The sequence below is a fragment of the Salvelinus namaycush genome, chromosome 1, assembly GCF_016432855.1.
Source record: "Salvelinus namaycush isolate Seneca chromosome 1, SaNama_1.0, whole genome shotgun sequence".
Lineage (NCBI taxonomy): Eukaryota > Metazoa > Chordata > Actinopteri > Salmoniformes > Salmonidae > Salvelinus > Salvelinus namaycush.
Genome location: NC_052307.1, coordinates 53,200,059 through 53,221,483, shown reverse-complemented (window position 1 = coordinate 53,221,483; position 21,425 = coordinate 53,200,059). Strand labels below are relative to the sequence as shown.

The window sequence follows — 21,425 nt, the reverse complement described above, 5'->3', positions numbered from 1 at the left end:
CATTAAGTCACTAACAGCTTACAGACAGTAGGCAATTAAGATCACAGTTATGAAAACTTAGGACACTAAAGAGGCCTTTCTACTGACTCTGAAGAACACAAAAAGAAAGATGCCCAGGGTCCCTGCTCATCTGTGTGAATGTGCCTTAGGCATGCTTCAAGGAGGCATGAGGACTGCATTTGTGGCCAGGGCAATAAATTGCAATGTCCGTACTGTGAGACGCCTAAGACAGCGCTACAGGGAGACAGGACACACAGCTGATCGTCCTCGCAGTGGCAGACCACGTGTAACAACACCTACACAGGATCGATACATCCGAACATCACACCTGCGGGACAGGATGGCAACAACAACTGCCCGAGTTACACCAGAAACGCTTAATCCCTCCATCAGTGCTCAGACTGTCCGCAATAGGCTGAGAGAGGCTGAACTGAGGGCTTGTAGGCCTGTTGTAAGGCAGGTCCTCACCAGACATCACTGGCAACAACATCGCCTATGGGCACAAACCCACCGTCGCTGGACCAGACAGGACTGGCAAAAAGTGCTCTTCACTGACGAGTCGCGGTTTTGTCTCACCAGGGGTGATGGTCGGATTTGCGTTTATCTGGAGCGGGATCTATTTACAGGTGGAGGGTCCATCATGGTCTGGGGTGGTGTGTCACAGCATCATCGGACTGAGCCTGTCGTCATTACAGGCAATCTCAACGCAGTGCGTTACAGGGAAGACATCCTCCTCCCTCATGTGGCACCCTTCCTGCAGGCTCATCCTGACATGACCCTCCAGCATGACAATGCCACCAGCCATACTGCTCGTTCTGTGCGTGATTTCCTGCAAGACAGGAATGTCAGTGTTCTGCCATGGCCAGCAAAGAGCCCGGATCTCAATCCCATTGACCACGTCTGGGACCTGTTTGGATTGGAGGGTGAGGGCTAGGGCCATTCCCCCCAGAAATGTCCAGGAACTTGCAGGTGTCTTGGTGGAAGTGTGGGGTAACATCTCACAGCAAGAACTGGCAAATCTGGCGCAGTCCATGAGGAGGAGATGCACTGCTGTACTTAATGCAGCTGGTGGCCACACCAGTCACTGACTGTTACTTTAGATTTTGACCCCCCTTTTGTGCAGGGACACATTATTCAATTTCTGTTAGTCACATGTCTGTGGAACTTGTTCAGTTTGTGTCTCAGTTGTTGAATCTTGTTATGTTCATACAAATATTTACACGTTAAGTTTGCTGAAAATAAACGCAGTTGACAGTGAGAGGACGTTTCTTTTTTTGCTGAGTTTATGTATACATACACACACACACACACAATAGGGATTTTACTTACAGGGCAATGCACAAAGAGTAGAGGGTACTTCTTGGAGATGTACTTACAGGGTGCAAAAAGGAGTAGAGGTGTGTGCTTAAGTAGGTCAAGGATTGTCAGAACTCAATGTCATAGTAGGACCGAGATTCCACTTTGTTGCAGAGTGAGAGGCACAGAGGAGTTTTTTTGTGTGTGTGTGTGTGTGTGGGGGGGGGGGGATAGATTGGATGGGTCGTAGACTAGCTGGGCAGAGGTCTTGGAGATAGGAGCTTGGGCTTGCCTTCTGCTTCCTTCCCCTTCACCGCAGCCACGTAGGAGAAAAGGCAGAGGACGGAGTAACAGATCTGGTGTGCCTGTTTGAGAGCAAGAAAAAAAGAGCGAGAGCATGAGGGAAGTGTAGCTTTGACATAGCTACTTTTGGCGTAGTCACACTACTTGTGCCTCCTTACTCTTTATTATTTGGTGTCATGGCTCTGTAGAACTTACACTAATCGTGTTATGAACAAAAAGGGGATTATATTATTTGAAAAAAAATATTACATGCATTTTAGAAATGAAAGGGATTACTCTTCAAAATTGTGTCAGGACATATATGCAATGCAGTACTGTTAAAACAGATCTGGTGGCTATTGAATGCCAAGAGTATGGCGTTAGCTACGAGAGCGGAAGGGTTCAACTCACCATGGGTGTCTTGTACTTGTGGATCACCACTTCTTTAGTTTCAGGAACTACAAGTGCAGGTGCAAGAGACAAAACAAAGGATTCAAGAGGTTGAAACCTCCCTTTAAGAAAGAGTGAGAGCTGGGGATTGCAGGGCGTGTAGCATGTTACCAATGTTTTCAGACTATGAGAGGGTGCGCAAAAGAAGCTGTGGGCCAAGAGAGTCCACAAGTACTGGTTCAGAGTTCACACTTATCTCAAAAATGATGCTACCCGATTTGCATTGGGCATATGCTAGATTGGACCAAATCAAAACACAGACACGCTTTACTTGGGCATGATGAAACCTGAAGTCTAAGACGTTGGATACTCTCATATACTATCTGAAAAAGTGTGGCATTGTCAACATTAGGTCTAGCAAATATATTTGATATTTAAGGGGGAGGGACAGTAGAATCGAAGTGCAACTTTGGGTGGTTCTTGCAGACATAAAATACGTTCTTCGTAAACCCTCTTAAATTATAGTATTTGCGAAGCGAAGTTCAATAATGCGCTAAGAAAGCCACTGTAGGTGTAAGTTAGCTAGCTAGGTGAAGAATCCCCTTCTACCTCAGTCACGAACAGGGTTGGATAGGTTACTTTGTAAATGTAATCCGTTACAGTTACTACCTGTCCAAAATTGTAATCAGTAACGTAACTTTTGGATTACCCAAACTCAGTAACATAATCTGATTACTTTCAGTTATTTTTTGATTACTTACCTCTTATGAGGCATTTGAAGCAGTGGTGTGTATTCATGGATGCCAAGGGAAGAGCGACACAGCACCCCTCTGTCTCTGTATGTGTAGGACATCTATCTGATGCCGTCTGGTCTTAAAGATGATGACATTGTTGCCACCCGTAGCATTGAATGCAAGGGAAGCCAGCGAGCATTTGGCCTCCCTTGATAATTTTGTAAATAAAATAATAGCCAATCAGCGTTACGCTGAACTGAGTGAGCTCAACTGTGAAGGCTCCTGGCGCACCAAGAAAGTGTCATGGGAAGCCAATTTGGATTTGGCTTCACTCCTATCACACTGCACCAAGAAAAATACGTAAATGACAGAAACAACTTGAATTGATGTAGAGATGGCGCCGGAGGAGATGGCTGACGTTTTACGGGCTCCTAACCAATTGTGTGTTTTTTGCATTATTTGTAACTTATTTTGTACATAATGTTTCTGCCACCGTCTCTTATGACGGAAAAGAGCTTCTGGATATCAGAACTGCGTTACTCACCTCGTACTGGATGAAGATTTTTTCTTTAACGAGTCGGACGCAAAGGATTTTCTTCAGACACCCGACAAGGCCCAAATCCCCTTAATTTGCATGAAGAGACAGAGATATCGGGGACGTAGGTCGGGGTGCCTTGTAAGGATCCGACAGCGAGTGAGTAATCCCCCTCTACCATCAGTCCTATTAGCCAATGTGCAATCATTGAATTACAAAATGGATGAGCTCAGATCAAGATTATCCTACCAACAGGACATTAAAAACTAATATCTTATGTTTCACAGTCGTGGCTGAACGACGACATAGATAACATAACATACAGCTCACGGGGCTTTCGGTACATCGGCAAGATAGAACAGCTGCCTCCGGTAAGACAAGGTGTGGCGGTCTGTGTCTATTTGTAAATAACAGCTGGTGCACAAAATCTAATATTAAGGAAGTCTCAACATTTTGCTTGCCTGAGGTAGAGAATCTCATGATAAACTGTAGACAACACTATTTATGAAGAGTTTATCATCTATATTTTCGTAGCTGTCTATTTACCACCACAAACCGATGCTGGCACTAAGACGTCACTCAAAGAGCTGCATTAAGGCCATAAGCAAACAAGAAAATTATCATCCAGAGGCAGCGCTTCTAGTGGCCAGGGACTTTAATGCAGGGAAACTTGAATCCGTTTTACCTCATTTCTACCAGCATATTAAATGTGCAATCAGAGAGAGAGAAAAAAAATAAAATAAATAAACTCTAGACCACTTTTACTCCATTCACAGAGACGTGTACAAAGCTCTCCCTCGCCCTCCATTTGGCAAATCTGACCATAACTCTATCCTCCTGATTCCTGCGTATAAGCAAAAAGTAAAGCAGGAATTACCACTGACTCGCTCAATAAGGAAGTGGTCAGATGACGCAGATGCTAAGCTACAGGACTGTTTTGCTAGCACAGACTGAAATATGTTCCGGGATTCTTCCGATGGCATTGAGGAGTACACCACATCAGTCCCTAGCTTCATCAATAAGTGCATCGATGACATCGTCCCCACAGTGACTGTACATACATACCCCAACCAGAAGCCATGGATTACAGGCAACATCCGCACTGAGGTAAAGGGTAGAGCTGCCGCTTTCAAGGAGAGGGACTCTAACCCGGACGCTTATAGGAAAACCCGCTATGCCCTCCGACGAAACATCAAACAGGCAAAGCATCAATAGAGGACTAAGATTGAATCGTACTACACCGGCTCCGACGCTCATTGGATGTGGCAGGGTTTGCAAATTATTACGGACTACAAAGGGGAGCACAGCCGTGAGGTGCCCAGTGACACGAGCCTACCAAATGAGCTAAAGAACTTCTATGCTCGCTACGAGACAAGCAACACTGAAGCATGCATGAGAGCTTCAGCTGTTCCGGACAACTGTGTGATCACACTCTCCGTAGCCGATGTGAGTAGGAACTTTAAACAGGTCAACATTCACAAGGCCACAGGGCCAGACGGACTACCAGGACGTGTACTCCGAGCATGCGCTGACCAACTGGCAAGTGTCATCACTGACATGTTTCAAGCAGACCACCATAATCCCTGTGCCCAAGAACACCAAGGTAACCTGCCTAAATGACTACTGACCCGTAGCACTCACATCTGTAGCCATGTAGTGCTTTGAAAGGCTCACATCAACACCATTATCCCAGAAACCCTAGACCCACTCCTATTTGCATACCGCCCCAACAGATCCACAGATGATGCAATCTCTATTGTACTCCACACTGCCATTTCCCACCTGGACAAAAGGAACACCTGCGTGAGAATGCTATTCATTGACTACAGCTCCGCGTTCAACACTATAGTGCACTCAAAGCTCATCACTAAGCTAAGGACCCTGGGACTAAACACCTCTCTCTGCAACTGGATCCTGGACTTCCTGACGGGTCACCCCCAGGTCGTAAGGGTAGGTAACACCACATCCTTCACGCTGATCCTCAACACGGGGGCCCCCCAGGGGTGCGTGCTCAGTCCCCTCCTGTACTACCTGTTCACCCATGACTGCACGGCCAAGCACGACTCCAACACCATCATTAAGTTTGCCGACGACACAACAGTAGGCCTGATCACCGACAACGATGAGACAGCCTATAGGGAGGAGGTCAGAGACCTGGCAGTGTGGTGCCAGAATAACAACCTACCCCTCAACATGATCAAGACAAAGGAGATGATTGTGGACAACAGAAAAAGGAGGACAGAAAACTCCCCCATTCTCATCGACAGGGCTGTAGTAGAGCAGGTTGAGAGCTTCAAGTTCCTTGGTGTACACATCACCAACAAACTATCATGGTCCAAACACACCAAGACAGTTGTGAAGGGGGCACGACAACGCCTATTCCCCCTCAGGAGACTGAAAATATTTGGTGTGGGTCCTCAGAAAAAAAAAAAAGAGTTCTACAGCTGCACCATCGAGAGCATTCTGACTGGTTGCGTCACCGCCTTGTATGGCAACTGCTCGGCCTCCAACCGCAAGGCACTAGAGGGTAGTGCATACGGCCCAGTACATCACTGGCGCCAACTTTCCTGCCATCCAGGACCTCTATACTAGGCGGTATCAGAGGAAGGCCCAAAAAATTGCCTAAGACACCGGAGAGCCAAGTCTAGGTCCAAAAGGCTTCTTTACAGCTTCTACCCCCAAGCCATAAGACTCCTGAACAGCTAATCAAATGGCTACCCGGACTATTTGCATTGTCCCCACCCCCCATTTTTACACTGCTGCTACTCTCTGTTTATTATCCACGCATAGTCACTTTACCTCTACCTACATACCTCAACTAACCGGTGCCCCCGCACATCGACTCTGTACCGGTACCCCCTGTATATAGCCTCACTGTTATTTTATTATTGCTCGTTAATTATGTGTTATTTTTTTAAATTCAGTTTATTTTAGTAAATACTTCAACACTTTTTCTTAACTGCATTTTTGGTTAAAGGCTTGTATAAATAAGCATTTCACTGTAAGGTCTACACCTGTTGTATTTGGCGCATGTGACAAATAAAATGTGATGATTTGATTTGAATTGTTGCATCTCGTGTTGTTGTCCTCCAGTGGCTAGCTAGCTAAAATTAGCCCTTTCCTTGGCATGGATGGAGATAGGGATTTGGACTTATGGTTTTATTTAATTCTCCGTACTAGGCAATAATTATAAAGGCAATTCTGATCCAACCATAAATTCATACATTGTTCCCCTGGACTGAGAGGATGATAGTTCAATAGCTACGTAGCTATACGGAGAAGGCTAATGTTAACTAGCTCACGTTTCCCACGAAAGGAAGTTAGGCTAGCGAGCAAGCATTTTAGCCAGGTAGCCTAGGATAATAAAAAATAAAAGCGTATATTGTATGACAGTCAGACTGTTTCGTCAACATGAGAGGATGGCATTGGCGTTTCAAATTTTATTGGTCACATACACATATTTAGCAGATGTTATTGTGGGTGTAGTGAAATGCTTGTAGTAGGGTGAGTGAACATGTTTTTCTGCATTCACACACACAAATCAGAACCATGGACAGCCACATCATATTTAGCTTACGTTGATTGGACTAAATTGTTTTTGGTATCTTTTAGTTGTCACTGTATTAGACTACGCATATATGATTTGATGTTGAAATGTTGCAGTTGAAATGGTGCTGGAATAGTGGAGGCAGCTCCTGTTTTCTTTGCGACTTGCGGTAACGCTTCTTTGTTCTAAATCAATAGTTGTTTAGTGTATAAATACTCCAAACAGCCTACCCGACCGCTCAGAGGCATCCACATGGTCCTAAAGCACACCGTTGCCTCGTTTTGTTTCACATTTCAATGATAAAAGTGGGTGGGACAAAAATGCTATTTCAGAATGTGGGGGAATGTGATGTCCCCCCATCCCCAGTGAAAGTTGCACCCCTGGTTGAATTTATTCTGCCACTGTCTTTTTATTATCTTGGCCTTATATCACGGTCGCAAGGCATATGAACTAACAGGTTACAGAGCAAACAATGCAATTATCACAACACATAGGTTGTAATATTGCTTTTTTTCCTGGCTTGGCTTCCCCAGTGATTTTACCCAAGCACCGCTATAGAGTAGAAGGCAAAAAGTATGCAAACGCATTTGGTGCATCATCATAGTGGTCTCTGACTTGTGGTCAGACTCACTCAGGTGGAACAAACTTAAACGTGTCTTTTTTCCAATGCTGAATTGAATGTGATTGTTTTCTCAAAGTGGTGTAAATTTGTTTAAAAAAAAAAAAATCGCTATGCCTGTAATCTGATTACAAAATCTTTGCTATGCCTGTTGTATAATCGCCACAGATAAACCAAGTTATAACTGTAACATTCTACTGCATCATTGTATCTTGCCTTGCTAACTTATCCAGGTTAGCCTATGCTAGTTCCCAGTTAATGTAGCCTTGCTACTCATTTTTATACATTGTCCATTACAAATTAATATATCAGTATTGGGTTACAACATATAGTTCACGTTCCTTGTTTAGCTGTATATTATGTGCTTCCATCACGGTTCCTCTAACTGGTCTAAGCCGTGGTCAGAACAGTATCTTGTACAGGTTTATATTCCATATTATCTTACTTCTATCCCTTTTGTTACTGTGTATGCTTACACCCTGCATGTTATTTGTACCTGTAAATTCCTATTCTACAGTGTTGTATGTAACTGTAGGCCATTTATGCCTGAAATTCTCTATGGGGAAATACGGCACCCACTAGGCTTCAGTCCAAACACGTTATTTTTACCCACTCAGCCCTTGGTCTAGCAATTTTCCCTCTGGGAATCCCCAGTGAAACTGGATGCAGTTTGATTGCCATCGGAGCGAGTGAAGAACTTTGGTCACTTGCAGGGTATCAGGATATCACCCACAATTCAATCTGTAGTCACATGTCAAACTCTGGTGGCCACAAAGTTTTACATTTACATCAACAAGGCTGCATTTTCGGCATGTCAGAAAACATTATGAACTTAGCTTGCTAAAAAATATATAAACAACATTGATTTTAGCATTGGAAAATTGGCGTAGTCTCGTAGTGAGGAGCCTATAAAACGTAGCTAGATTCATAAACATATTTTTTGGAATTCAGATATTAGAGTAAGTTACCAAACTATAAAACTAGCTAGCCAGCTTGTGGTAACTGTAGCTAGCTACCTGACAGGAGTGCTAGCTAGCTACGTTAGCTTACTAGGTACATTGTGCTCTCGAGTGGCGCAGCGGTCTAAGGCACTGCTTCGCAGTGCTAGAGGCGTGACTACAGACCCTGATTAAATAAAAATGTAATAAACACTAATAGCTTTAGGTTGGTTGTTTTTAAGCTCAACTTCAAGATTTCCACCAAGGACATTGAATCTCCGATCATCACTCTCCCTTGCTTGGGCAAGGGACATTTAAAGAACACTCGGATGTGACGATGTAAAACGTCATTCAAGGCCTGAGGGTTTAGGGCCTAGGGCTGTCTACTTTGAGTTTGAAACGCAGCCGTTAAGAGTTGTCGTTCTCTAGCGCCGCCCTTTCCGGAATCTTCCCGGATGTCAGTCAGCCTTTGCAATTAGAGCTATTACAGGGCTCGTCTGCAGCCTAGTGGCACAGTTTATTATTGCAATCAATATATGCATATTGTTTACGTGTATCACCTATTATGTATATATCACAGCCACTTATTATGTATGCCTATTTCTTAGGTATTATTGACATTATGTTTATGTATACATTCCTTTCTACTATGTATGCATATTATTTTCTGTATGTTTATGCATATTACCTATTCTATACTTATGTCAATGTCTTATCTAGTGAATTCATATACATTACTAATATTGTATTATTATTCATTTTCTCAAATAGAAACCACACACATCGTTACTACTATATATTCACCATTATTCTGGTTACTGTGGAATTGAAGTGTTCACAGTGAATCAACGGCTTGCATGTCTTTTTGACCGAAGACACGGGGGCTAGGGTCGCACTATCCCAGGGCATAACGCACATAGTATTCTACAAGCTATGCTGACTGGCAAACAACCACAGCTAAGTTACGTAGCTAGCTATCATCTTTCAAGCTAAATATGGAAAACTGCTTGTGTGTGAATAAAAAACTTAGGGACAGTTTGGTTATGTTCCCACCATGTCTGCATACCAGACTACCATCTTGATGACGGTCTGCTGAGTTCACCAGAGATGAGTTCAAAGTTAGAGAATTTCATCTGCTCAGTCCACAGCAAGTGGCAAACAGCTCTGACAAAAAGCTGGCTAGTTTGTTTATTTTGCTTCGTTTGCGAGAACCACCCAAACTTCAACCTCGCTTCTAGCTTGCCGCCAGCTTAATCCTTGTGGTACATGTCAAACAGTATACCTGTATGAGTTGGCTCAGTTTCTCAGCTGATAAAAAATATATAGTTTGGTTGTTTCCTAAATAGGGTTTTTCCTGCCCCCATTACTTACTGTTCCTAGATTTGTTTTGGTGAATAGATTAAACTGTTTGTAGCAGCAAACCATTTGAATACAGGCATCAAAATTATTGTGTAAAGAAGGACATACATGGCCCACGGAAAAGGAAAGAACTCACACGAATGGCTTGAAAATACAAAAAATCTGAGACTGTGCATGAGTCACAGTGCAAACAAATGTGTACAGCAACAACAATAACAATGTAAAACAATGTGGAGAATGGGAAAGAAACTAAGCAGGACATTATAGGGGAAAAACAAAGCAAGAAACTGAACACTTAAAGACGTCACAAATACATAAACTGTTAAAGGGATACTTTGGGATTTTGGCATTGAGGCCCTTCATCTACTTCCCCATTGTCAGATTAACTCATGGATACTATATTTATGTCTCTGCGTGCAGTTTGAAGGAAGTTGCTAACTAGCACAATTGCTAACTAGCGTTAGTGTAATGACAAAGTTTTTGGGCTCACGAAACTACCTCTAACTTCCTTTATACTGGACACAGAGACATAAAAATGGTATCCACGAGTTCATCTGACTCTGGGGAAGTAGATTGCTAAAATCCCAAAGTGTCCTTTTAATGAGGCCCAACTCCCTAGACCAAGTTCAAAGCCAGTGTCGGAGGACAGACTTTTCATTAGTAACTGTGAACCTACGAAAGAAGGGACAGATGTAGAGGTCGGAAAAATGGGGGAGGGGAAGGGGGCAGTTCAAAACCCTCTGCTCTCCACATTGTCAAGTCGCTAGGTTTCTTCGTCTCAAAACATTGAGGGAAAAACAACGCTAGAGGGGTTTGCTTTTTTCAAGTGATGGAGAGGAGCAGAAAGCTTCAGTTTCATAAACTGTCAGAAGGACAGGCAGAAACTCAGACAAGGGTACAAGAAAGGAACGAGGGGGATTCTGCATAAAGAATGAGGGGCATGAGAGAAGGTGGGAACGGAGAGGAGGAATGCTCTTAAGTGAGGAAAGGAGAAGAGAGATTTGACAGCACTTTACCTGCTGGAGAATGAAGGTTTTCATAGCGGCAAGGATGAGGGTAGCGTATTACAAAAGCAGCACAGAGACACGGCAGTAACCCAGTCCAGCGCTGACATAGATGGGGGCTATCACCTCACAGATCTAGGGCTCTCCTAACAATCTCATTGGTCACTGGTTATCAGTTTCAAATATGGCAGTATAATAAGCCATGACGAACCATCTACTGTACACATCAAGAAGGAAATGCTCTAAATATCTAAATAGTAGCCCTGGTCTCAGGAAAGGAATCACTAATCGCATTTAGTAGGCACCATTGAGCGAAAACGTTTTGAAATGGCTGAGATACTACCTGAACATGCCTAAGAAAGCACATTTTCCTTTTCTTAATATTTTTTGGTGTTGTGCCTACTCAACGCAACCCAGATGTGGCCATTTCAAACAAGTTAGCATCCTTCTATCCTGAAGATCAAGCAGATCAAGTCCCCCCTAGGAATCTAAATTGAATTTTTTTTCAAGATAATTCAGCTTCAACTGAGAGCTGAGAACATAAATCAACGTAGGTGTCCTTTATTCTTAATGAGCGTTTTTAAAACCGTTAAAACACGATCTGGGGCTCTGCTTCCCTTTGCTCTAGGCTTTGATGAATTTCCCTCTCATGCACATACCATCTTATTTGGTCGAGTGAACCCTAAAATGATTTCCTACCCTAAAGCTCAAATTTCCAACATTTGATCCTTACGAAAGTCTGATGCAGAAACAAGCTGTGCATAAAGTCTTCCATCATAATACGACAGATCTGACTCCTAAGACCTCATGGTTAAAAACTAAAATTACTTCTGGACGAAATAAAATGACAGCAAATAAAGACAGAACTCTCATAATTAGGGCTGTTTTGTCTTATTTTATAAATCAGCAATAAATATGAAATTAGCAAACATTCCTATTTGTGAGGGCTGGACTTCTCAATTGCTAAATGAAACTAGCTAATTCTAACACTGACTAGATTTGCCCCGAGGTATACAAGAGCTGTTGTGAATCCACTGAACCCTGAGTCGTTACAGTTGCTATCTCTGTGCGTCAGCGTTGCGTTTGTCGTGAAGCTGAGTTACTGCCGTGTCGAGTACAGACCTAGAATCAATAGATGGGGTAATTACCAAATTCCTCCAGGACAAAGACTCCCTTCACAGTATTGCACTTTTTAATGTGATTCAGCTCTATGAAAACCTAAAACAAAAAACAAACAAAAACAGCAAGACAGAACATTAGCAACTCAATGACAACAGGCTGAAATTAAACATTTCAGATAGAAAATGAACAACGTTAAATTCTCATCTAGTCAATACTAAAAGGGAAAAAGGGATGGTATATGCAAGCTTTTAAACGCTACCAAAAAGAAATAGGAAAGCACAAAACAGAAGTTTCCATGATTGAATGCTTACATGGGCTGGGGTTAGGTGAGTAGAAATGCATTGTGGGAAGGTCTATGATGAAGTGAGTGCTATTAATGACTACTTGCTGAATGAAACTATAATATGGCAATTTGTTCCCACTATAGTGCCTTAGCTATAGTGTGCATCAACAAAGCTATTGTGAAGCAACAGTGAAGCAATGGTGACTGCTATTAATTCCTGTATTCCCTACAAATGCAAATGCACTGTGGCCCATGTAATGCTTAGAATACATGGAAATTCCATATGAAAACAGAGATGAGGACACATAAAATAAAGTTTGCCACACACAGCTAAAACAATTGAGGAAAAATAACCCAACCAAAGAATGGCATAACCGCTAACAAATAAACACAGCAGAGGTTGTGTACCTTCCGCTCCTTGCAGGGGGAGAGAGCATGGAAGAGAAACGGTTTGAATTATTATCGGACAGAAGAGCACAAACACTGGACGGCGCACAAAGAGGGCGCTGCACTATCCCCCAAAAAACAATCCACCTAATGGACGGGACTTGACGTATTAACAGCTATCAATGCCAATATAATATACCCATCACAGAAATTTCTACTGGAATGATAGTGCTAAACTACGAAAGGTGGAAAAATAACTACTGAAAGTTGGTCTAGTCTATACTTGTAACAGCTGGTCTTTTTTTGGTTTGTTCCTGGGCCTAACCCAGAAAAAGACAGTTACTACCAGCTTACCAAAACCAATAATAATACATGATGTAATTACATCATTTCAACCAGTTTTGACTGCTGGGAACCCACTCCCGCCCCCAATGCCCTCCATGCCCCCTCCTCCAGCAACGAGGGCTGGCACCAACAGCTCAGTAGTACAGGTACAAGAGGGCACACAGCCACATCGCCTCCCCAACAAAACAGGCTGCCGCCTATAACAACCTCACCCCTCTGTAACATGCCCACGTATTTAACCCTACGGTGCCCCATGTCTGACACCGGAAGCTTGGGTGGGCCTGCTCTGGGAAAATGTAATGGGTTGGCGTTAACTATTATATGAAAAAGTTCTTTACAACAAGATTGTTAAGTGTTTTTTGTTGTTGTTTTATTGCGTGAATGATGTCTATGAATATGACATCTACTACTGGTGCTTAAGCTCCTGCAGAGCTGACGGTGGAAAAAGAGGTGGTTTGAATTTGCCAAGCAGCATCTCAATGAGCGCTATGACCATTATCGTACAATTAGGTTGCACAAACGTATGTGTTGTTCCTTAAAAGGTAAGTTAGGTGTCTGTAGTAGGGAAAGGGTTTTACAAACGTATGACTCTTGTACCCTTGTTAAATTCTATATGATGATGACGATGATGTAACTGTTCTTCAACCATAGCTACCGTGTTCTAACCTGTTAGGTGGCTCAAATTAGACCAATGTGTTGAAGTGTTGCATCAAAAAGAAGGCACAATCAAATACACTCTCGATTGGCCGCTGCAATGTCTAGCCTTAATAACTTTCAATTAGGTGCGCTGTGTGATCTAAAGAAATCAAGAAAGCAGTTCAAAAAGATAGGACCTTTCATAAAGAATGTAGTGGTCAAAAACATTATTTTCTATTCTACTACAATTGAGTATTACCTTATGAGTAGGCATTCCCCTGTGTTGATTCAATGCGTTTTTGCCCCAATCCTACAGTGTGATATGTCCAGTGTGTTTCGTCACTTTGCTTATATTAAATGAGTGCCACTCCTATGACCCTCACTCATTGGCGGAGCAATTGTATAATTGTTATTTCAGATCCAAGCATTTCCTTTGGGTCCAAAAAGATCTACTTGTGACAGTGGTGAGGACTGAGGTCAATTATATTCTTATTCAAGTTGATTAAGGATATGGAATTGCCCCACCTCCAAAAGATCTGAATACTTGAAGAGGTATTTTTCATCTAACTTTAATATGCAGGTCAAGGGAATTTAAGGGGACAAAACTTTAAAAGAACAGTAAAATAAAATGGCAATTATTAATGAAAAGTCTTTGCACAAGGTCATCCGTCTTATCTCTGATCTCTGAAATCTCTCTAACACAAACAGAACACTCGCCTTCCCCCCCCCCCCACACACGAACAGACGACAAGGTTTGGGCACCACAAGTAAGAATGCTAAGTATTAACATAATATTTATGTATTTTTGAAATGTCCAATTATTATATTTCTTAACCCCTTTTTTCCTCCCCAATTTCGTAATATCCAATTGGTAGTTACAGTCTTGTCCCATCGCTGCAACTCACGTACGGACTCGAGAGGCGAAGGTCGAGAGCCATGCATCCTCCGAAACACGACCTGCCAAGCCACACTGCTTCTTGACACACTGCTCGCTTAACCCGGAAGTCAGCCGCACCAATGTGTCGTACAGCTGGCGACCTGAAGTCAGCGTGCATGCCCCCGGACGCCACAAGGAGTCGGTAGAGCGCGATGGGACAAGGACATCCCAGCCGGCCAAACCCTCCCCTAACCCGGACGACGCTGGGCCAATTGTGCGCCGTCTCATGGGTCTCCCGGTTACAGCCAGCTGCGACACAGCCCGGGATTGAACCAGGATCTGTAGTGACGCCTCTAGCACTGCGATGCAATGCCCCGATCGCTGCGCCACTCGGGAGGCCTTTAACAGAAATGTTTAAGTGGATATGTGTTTTCTTCTTGAAACACACATCTTAGTGACTGCACAAATAAAACATAACATCTTTTAAATCATAGAAAGACAAAGCACAAAAATGTATTCTTCCTCTAAGGTCATGATCAAAACGGTGACTGAAGTACCTTCAAAATGTGCTCTGCTTTTGCACTCAATTCAGTAGGCTATAAAATATTTATCAATGTCAAACATTAAAAAAAACGAAATGCCTTCTATTCTCTCTCTTTTTTTAAAGGGACCTTAGAGGAAGTGAGCCACAGTTGTGTGTGAAAGAGAAAGAAAATAGAAAAAGAGAAGAATTGAGGTGGGTGGAAAGAGGTTAAGTGGTTTTGCGTGTGTGTATGTGTGCGTGTGTGCGTGTGTGTGTATATATTGTATATGTGTGTATGTGGTAATACAGGCCTCCTACCTGGCTGTGCATGAATTTGAGGTTGATGCCTTCCAGGGTGACTTGCAGCAATCCTCCCTCGCCCGTCTTCATGTCCTGCACAGGGAACTCTCCACCCAGCTCTGGACCTATGGAGAGGGGCAGATCGCTTAAACCAAAGGATCCCTCCCCTATCCATTCCGCTGTACATCTCTTTCGAAAAGTGTTAGTGATGACAGATATTAAAGTCTTTACTTGGCCAACTGAACTGATTGACTCAAAAGGTTATAGCATTTCTTGGATGATAAAGCAGTAATCTAGAGCTCACCTTTACTCAGAGTTATTCCTACACCCTAAATTTATACTTTTCCATAGACTATGAACTATTGCTAACTGCTATTAGCCCTTAGGGCAGTGGTATACAAACCTTTTCATTGGGGACCCCATTTTGTTTGCCAGCATTTCTGGGGACACCATTTCTTATGACAAATGCAATGACCCAACCTTAAAATTGGAAAATGTCCATTTTTACATGAACAAATAACCTTCAATTCATTACTTTTCATCTCTCTTATCAAAATGAAAAGAACCCAATTAATACATTTCCTCAGTAACATTCATTTTTAAAATGATCTTTCTCATAAACGTTTGTATATTTTCCCATACAATAATCTGTACTCTTAAATTTTTTTTTTTTTTTTTATATATTTAGGTAATCCCACTGCTATTCCTCTGCAACTCCACTAGGGGTCCTGACCCAGACTTTGAATACCATTGCCCTAGGGCTATACATTTTCCAAACGCAGCGCAATCATACATTGGTGCTGCCTCAAAGAAAGGGTCTAGCCAACGTGCACACATACCTGGTTTAATGCTCTGCTGTCGTGCAGCAGCCCTTTCCATGCTGTCCTTCACGCAGTAATACAATTCACGACACTAGACAAGAAAACATTTGAATTCAGATTATGGACTATGGAATACAAAAAGTGTCTATACAAAGTCTGACACGAAAGTCACCACATTTACAGTCACCTTAATCAGAGGTTCCACTGACACGGATATCATTGTGTTCATAATTGCTAGCCGCATTTCAGTACGCGAAGCGCAGACGGTAGAGGCTCACCTTCTTGGTGTAGAACTTGTTGAGTTGGGTTTCCTGGCCATTGCGTCTCCACAGACACAGCACCTTGGTCTTGGGACAGTAGGTCATGTTAATGAGCTTCTCGTACCACCAGCGCTCATACACTGTGCCGATGTTGCTGCGCAGGACTATGCAGTCGTCACACACCTGAATGGGGGAAATGGACAGAGGCAAAGAATGCAATTAATTGATATCTACTGTAGAGCTAAACGCTTGATCTACTGAAACAACAAATTGCAGCATTTTGACAGTTCTTAAATTTGATCTATTCAGATACACTTGTCTGGCTTTCATGCATCTCTTGGGCACAATAAAAAAAGGGAAAGTGAATTCTGAAAGTGTCTTTCTCATACCTCCATGAAGAAGATGTCCCCCGTGGTGTCTGTCCCAGCATGCACCACGAAGGTCTGCTTCTTGATGTGACGGCTTCCACTAGGTCTGATGGACAGCTCGCGGCCATTCTGAAATGTGAGTGAACAAGACGTTAACCCTTCTCCTACAATTTTTGCGGGGCCCCATGGAAATATAATTAACATAAATAAATCTGTGTCAAAATACATCTGTTTAAGCTAGAGATATGTTTTTTGTTGTTGCATGGGCTGCCTCTCAATCCACCGCATCCGCTGAGATCGCCCTACCACATCTGTGGTGAAAGGTGGCAGAATTAGAAGAACGGTGTTTGTCAGACCACGAGATACTCAGAAAAATCGGTCTTCTCACAAAAACCTTTGTAGCGTCTGAACAGTTTGGCCTATAAAACTATTATGACCCCTCTGTGGAAAGATGACTCTCACGAACCCGATGGTGTTCTCCGTTTTGCTCTACGAAGTTGTGACAGCCCCATCTGCCAATTTCTGTCTGTAGGCTTCAAATAGTTTGGGCTACACAGTGATATAACCCCTCTGTGGAAAGGTGAGTCTCTCACGAACACGTCAAAAGTTTGGACACACCTACCAGTCAAAAGTTTGGACAAACCTACTCATTACAGGGTTTTTCTTTATTTTTGAAAAAGAGAAGAGAATGCCAAGTGTGCAAAGCTGTCATCAAGGCAAAGGGTGGCTACTTTGAAGAATCTCAAATATAAAATATATTTAGATTTTTTTGACAAGTTTTTGGTTACTACATGATTCCATATGTGTTATTTCATAGTTCTGATGTCTTCACTACTATTCTACAATGTAGAAAATAGTACAAATAAAGAAAACCCTTGAATGAGTAGGTGTGTCCAAAGTTGACTGGTACTGTACATGTCGGTTGTTTTGCTCTAGGAAGCCCACAAGCCTCATCTGAAGGTCCACATAACCAGTTTTTAAAAAATCATGGAAGTATATATGGAGACTGTTTAGTGACTAAAATAAGGGGTTAAATACATGGAAAATTATAATACACATTTCCTGATCTTTCTTATATCTCTCAGATATAAGACAGAACTTCCTTTAGATTTTTCTAGGGGATTGTTGTTCCATGTAATTAATCTGTTATTCAATGCTTTTCTATGGGCTAATAGAAGTAATGCCAAATCAAATGTTTCATCCCCGGCTTAGACAGGGCTTAGACTCTAGCGGGTAAAACAGAGATACTGTCTCAGCAACACTGATATTCTCACACACACTAAAAACATGTGTTGCATAAAATGATCTGGCTTGAAGGACCATATAAAACTTTGAATCTATATGCCACTTGGTAGAACAGTTGACCGCCTTAGTGGCTCCTGTTTTATTGGAGAGAGAGAACCCTTGGTGCCTTCTTACCAAATTAGCCAGTTTGTCCAGACACTCGTTGATCTCCTGGCTGTGGCTGAGGCCGATGTGGGACTTCCCCATCAGACGCCTCACCTTCTTCCTGATGTCATTCTTGCTCACCTGGACAGACAGAAACGGACAGACAAACAAATCTCGCAAGACACATTGGAAAATATACGACGCCTACCTATCTTAACATTTGTAGTTGCTGCAGTTGACATACGGGGGTTACGGAGTCAAACATTGTGTATGATAGGCCCACCTTAACCATTAGCATGTAGGCGATCATATTATGCAGTAGAGTAGCTAGCAGCCTGTCCTCATCGTCCTCCAGGCGCTTACGGTCGTGGTCCCCGAGTGACAGGTATCTGTGTAAACAGTGGTAACCATCAGCCTCTAAACAGTAAACGCAGCTATACAAGGATGGCTGACATTTCAAAAATACAGATCCACTCTAATAGGCAACTTGTACCTGTCAATCATCTCTTGAGGTCCCTGGTCCATGCCCATCCCCTCCCTCTCCAACATGACAGCATCCAAGTAAGCATCCTCCCAGAACTGGACCTGGTCCCACAGTGTAGAGCGCTCCTTACCTACACAAATATAACACACACTGCTTATCTGTGTCCAAAAGGACACACACAAACACATCATGACCACAATCACAAGGGCACACAAAAACACAAAACTAGTGTTACTGTACAAAATCATCACGAGGTCAAAATCCCCTTCACACTGACAACTACATGTCACCCCACACTCGCCAGTAGACATGCATTAACAGACACATGATCCCACAGAACCTTACATAACTGCACACACGCACACGAACACACACACACCTGACTGTGTGATTGTTGAAAATGTGTTTGTCAACCAAGAGACATATTCTCTTGTTTACTTATTCATAGGAGCCTTGCTACATTGTTTACAATACAAACCCCTCAGTGTGATGGGAAATCCAGTGGCGGTAAAGATCAAAGCACCACATCAAAGCACCAGACAATACACAAGTGAGCACCAGAGCCCAGGTGGGCATTGCATCCAAGCATAAACATAGAAGGTCAAAAGATGAAAGAGGTCAGCCCTACTCAGAGAGAAGGTTTCCATGGCAGCATCCTCCAGCTGGTCCCACATGGAGCTCTTGTCGCGCCCTGCAAGGCGTTCCCGGGACACGCAGCAGGGAGGAAGAGGAGCAGCAGAGCAAAGAGGGTTAAGCTCAAAGCTGAGTGGGTTAATGGCAAGCCAAAAGCAGAGAGAGGGGTGAAAGGACAAAAAAATTGACCCAGCCTCATTCACTTCAGACCTACCTTCACGCTTTATAGTACAGTTCATGCAGTGTTAGTCAAATAGTGAGACAGAGTGAGACAAACTCTGATAAAGAGTTTGACGAATCATGTATATATGTAGCTGGAAACGGCAGATTTATGGAATATCTACATATGCGTACAGAGGCCCATTATCAGCAACCATCACTCCTGTGTGCCAATGGCACGTTGTCTTAGCTAATCCAAGTTGATCATTTTAAACGCAAAACACCAGTCTCAACAGTGAAGAGGGGACTCCGGGATGCTGGCCTTCTAGGCAGAGTTGCAAAGAAAAAGCCATATCTCAGATTGGCCAATAAAAATAATTGTGTACCATTGGTACACAGGAGTGATGGTTGCTGATAACGGGCCTCTGTACGCCTATGTAGATATTCCATAAAACTCTGCCGTTTCCAGCTACAATAGTAATTTATAACATTAACAATGTCTACACTGTATTTTTTATCAATTTTATGTCATTTTAAAATCGACAAAATTTGCTTTTCTTTCAAAAACAGGAATATTTCTAAGTGACCCCTAACCTTTGAACGGTAGTGTATACACACACACACACACACACATACATACAGTACCAGTCAAAAGTTTGGACACACCTACTCATTCAAATCAAATTGTATTAGTCACATGCGCCGAATATAACAGGTGTTGCAGTGAAATGCTTAAAAATACTGATAAGAAGTAAAAGTAACAAGTAATTCTTCTTTATTTTTACTATTTTCTACATTGTAGAATAATAGTGAAGACATCAACACTATAAAATAACACATATGGAGTCACGTAGCAACCAAAAAAAGTGTTATATTTAACTTAACAAGACAGGTCTGTTAATTGAAATGCATTAATTGAAAAGTGGGTTGAGAATGCCAAGAGTATTTTGAGTAGGTGTGTCCAAACTTTTGACTGGTACTGTATATCTGTGTTTTGCCTTATAGGAAGGATTCACTTTAAAAAGGTAGACTTCGTGAGATGACGTTACAACGAGCAGCACCGCAGATATGAGATGAGCACGATGCAAGACAGCAGACACGTTTAGCCTCGCGCTTCAACGCTCTTAGATGTGGAAATGTACCTAATATTTTGTTTACTTTGTGCATGCAACATCTTGCTGAGTCTACTACATATTTACTGTAACTTTTTACCACAAAGTTGAACAGAGGGAGACTAAAGAAGACACGAGTAGATATTAAACCATAGCCTTTCTAAAACATCAGCCATCTTGGAACATACCCAGCAGGCCATCACACAGGTAAATCCTCATGCTGATGTCCTCCAAGGGCTGGGCGGGAGGCCCCTTAGCCAGGACAGGCACAAGTTTTGCCTTCGCCTCCTTCACACCAGGCTTCATCTTTTGGGTCTTACCCTGGGCAAACACCACAAAACATAAATCATGGGGTAATTTCATCTTGCCAAAGATATTCAAAAATTGGAATCACCCCTCAATCCTGCATTTACAAGATTGACATCCACAGGTAGACTTCATGTCCCACAGGGAATGCATTCGCACATCTAGAAAACACCCCAAAAACAAAACAATTGCACTAATATTAACTGGTGAATCAAGCAGTGTGATCAGCCAGGAAGTATTTTCCACTCACAAACACTGAGCTGGTGGCCGGGTTGGTCTCAATCTCGCTGTCGGACAGTGTTCCCCTGGAGAGGTTGAGGTGGGGGGCTTGCCTGCCACCCAAGCCCTCCCCAGTGGTGCTACTCAAGTCACTGTCAGCTCCCAGCGTCTCCCCTGAGCTGTTACTTATCTGGAAGTGTCAGGGGTCAAAGTGTTAGGAGACTAGTGAATATCAGGCATACAGATACACAGAGAAGTCAGACTGAGTAAGGCTAAGGCTAAAAGACACACAGGATGTGTTCGACTAAGGCCAAAAGAGACAAGAGTTAGATCAGTACTCCTCAACCCTGCTCTTGGAGAGCTGCAGTACTACAGTTTTTTTTTGAGGATCATTGAGTTACACTAAGGCTAAGAAACACTGGGGATGAGGTAGATTAGTATGACACGTACAGTTTTGGTAAGAGCCATTGTGCCAGGCTGAGACAAAGCAAGACAAG

At 42.8% G+C, this 21,425-nt stretch overlaps 1 protein-coding gene across 1 annotated transcript in view; it reads right to left on the bottom strand.

Moving 5' to 3' along the window:
• Positions 1–1,439: 1,439 nt before the first annotated feature.
• LOC120045552 (MAP kinase-activating death domain protein-like) overlaps positions 1,440–21,425 on the bottom strand; it is a 71,903-nt gene continuing 51,917 nt past the window's right edge. The window contains exons 22-33 of the mRNA XM_038990457.1: positions 20,960–21,118; positions 20,592–20,724; positions 18,509–18,629; positions 18,299–18,404; positions 18,046–18,156; positions 16,648–16,755; positions 16,277–16,441; positions 16,017–16,089; positions 15,196–15,302; positions 11,853–11,922; positions 1,990–2,036; positions 1,440–1,661 (exon numbers count right to left, since the gene is read on the bottom strand). Coding sequence (XP_038846385.1) covers positions 1,548–1,661; positions 1,990–2,036; positions 11,853–11,922; positions 15,196–15,302; positions 16,017–16,089; positions 16,277–16,441; positions 16,648–16,755; positions 18,046–18,156; positions 18,299–18,404; positions 18,509–18,629; positions 20,592–20,724; positions 20,960–21,118 — 1,314 coding nt within the window. The 3' untranslated portion in view covers positions 1,440–1,547. The remainder of the gene's footprint in view (positions 1,662–1,989; positions 2,037–11,852; positions 11,923–15,195; positions 15,303–16,016; positions 16,090–16,276; positions 16,442–16,647; positions 16,756–18,045; positions 18,157–18,298; positions 18,405–18,508; positions 18,630–20,591; positions 20,725–20,959; positions 21,119–21,425) is intronic.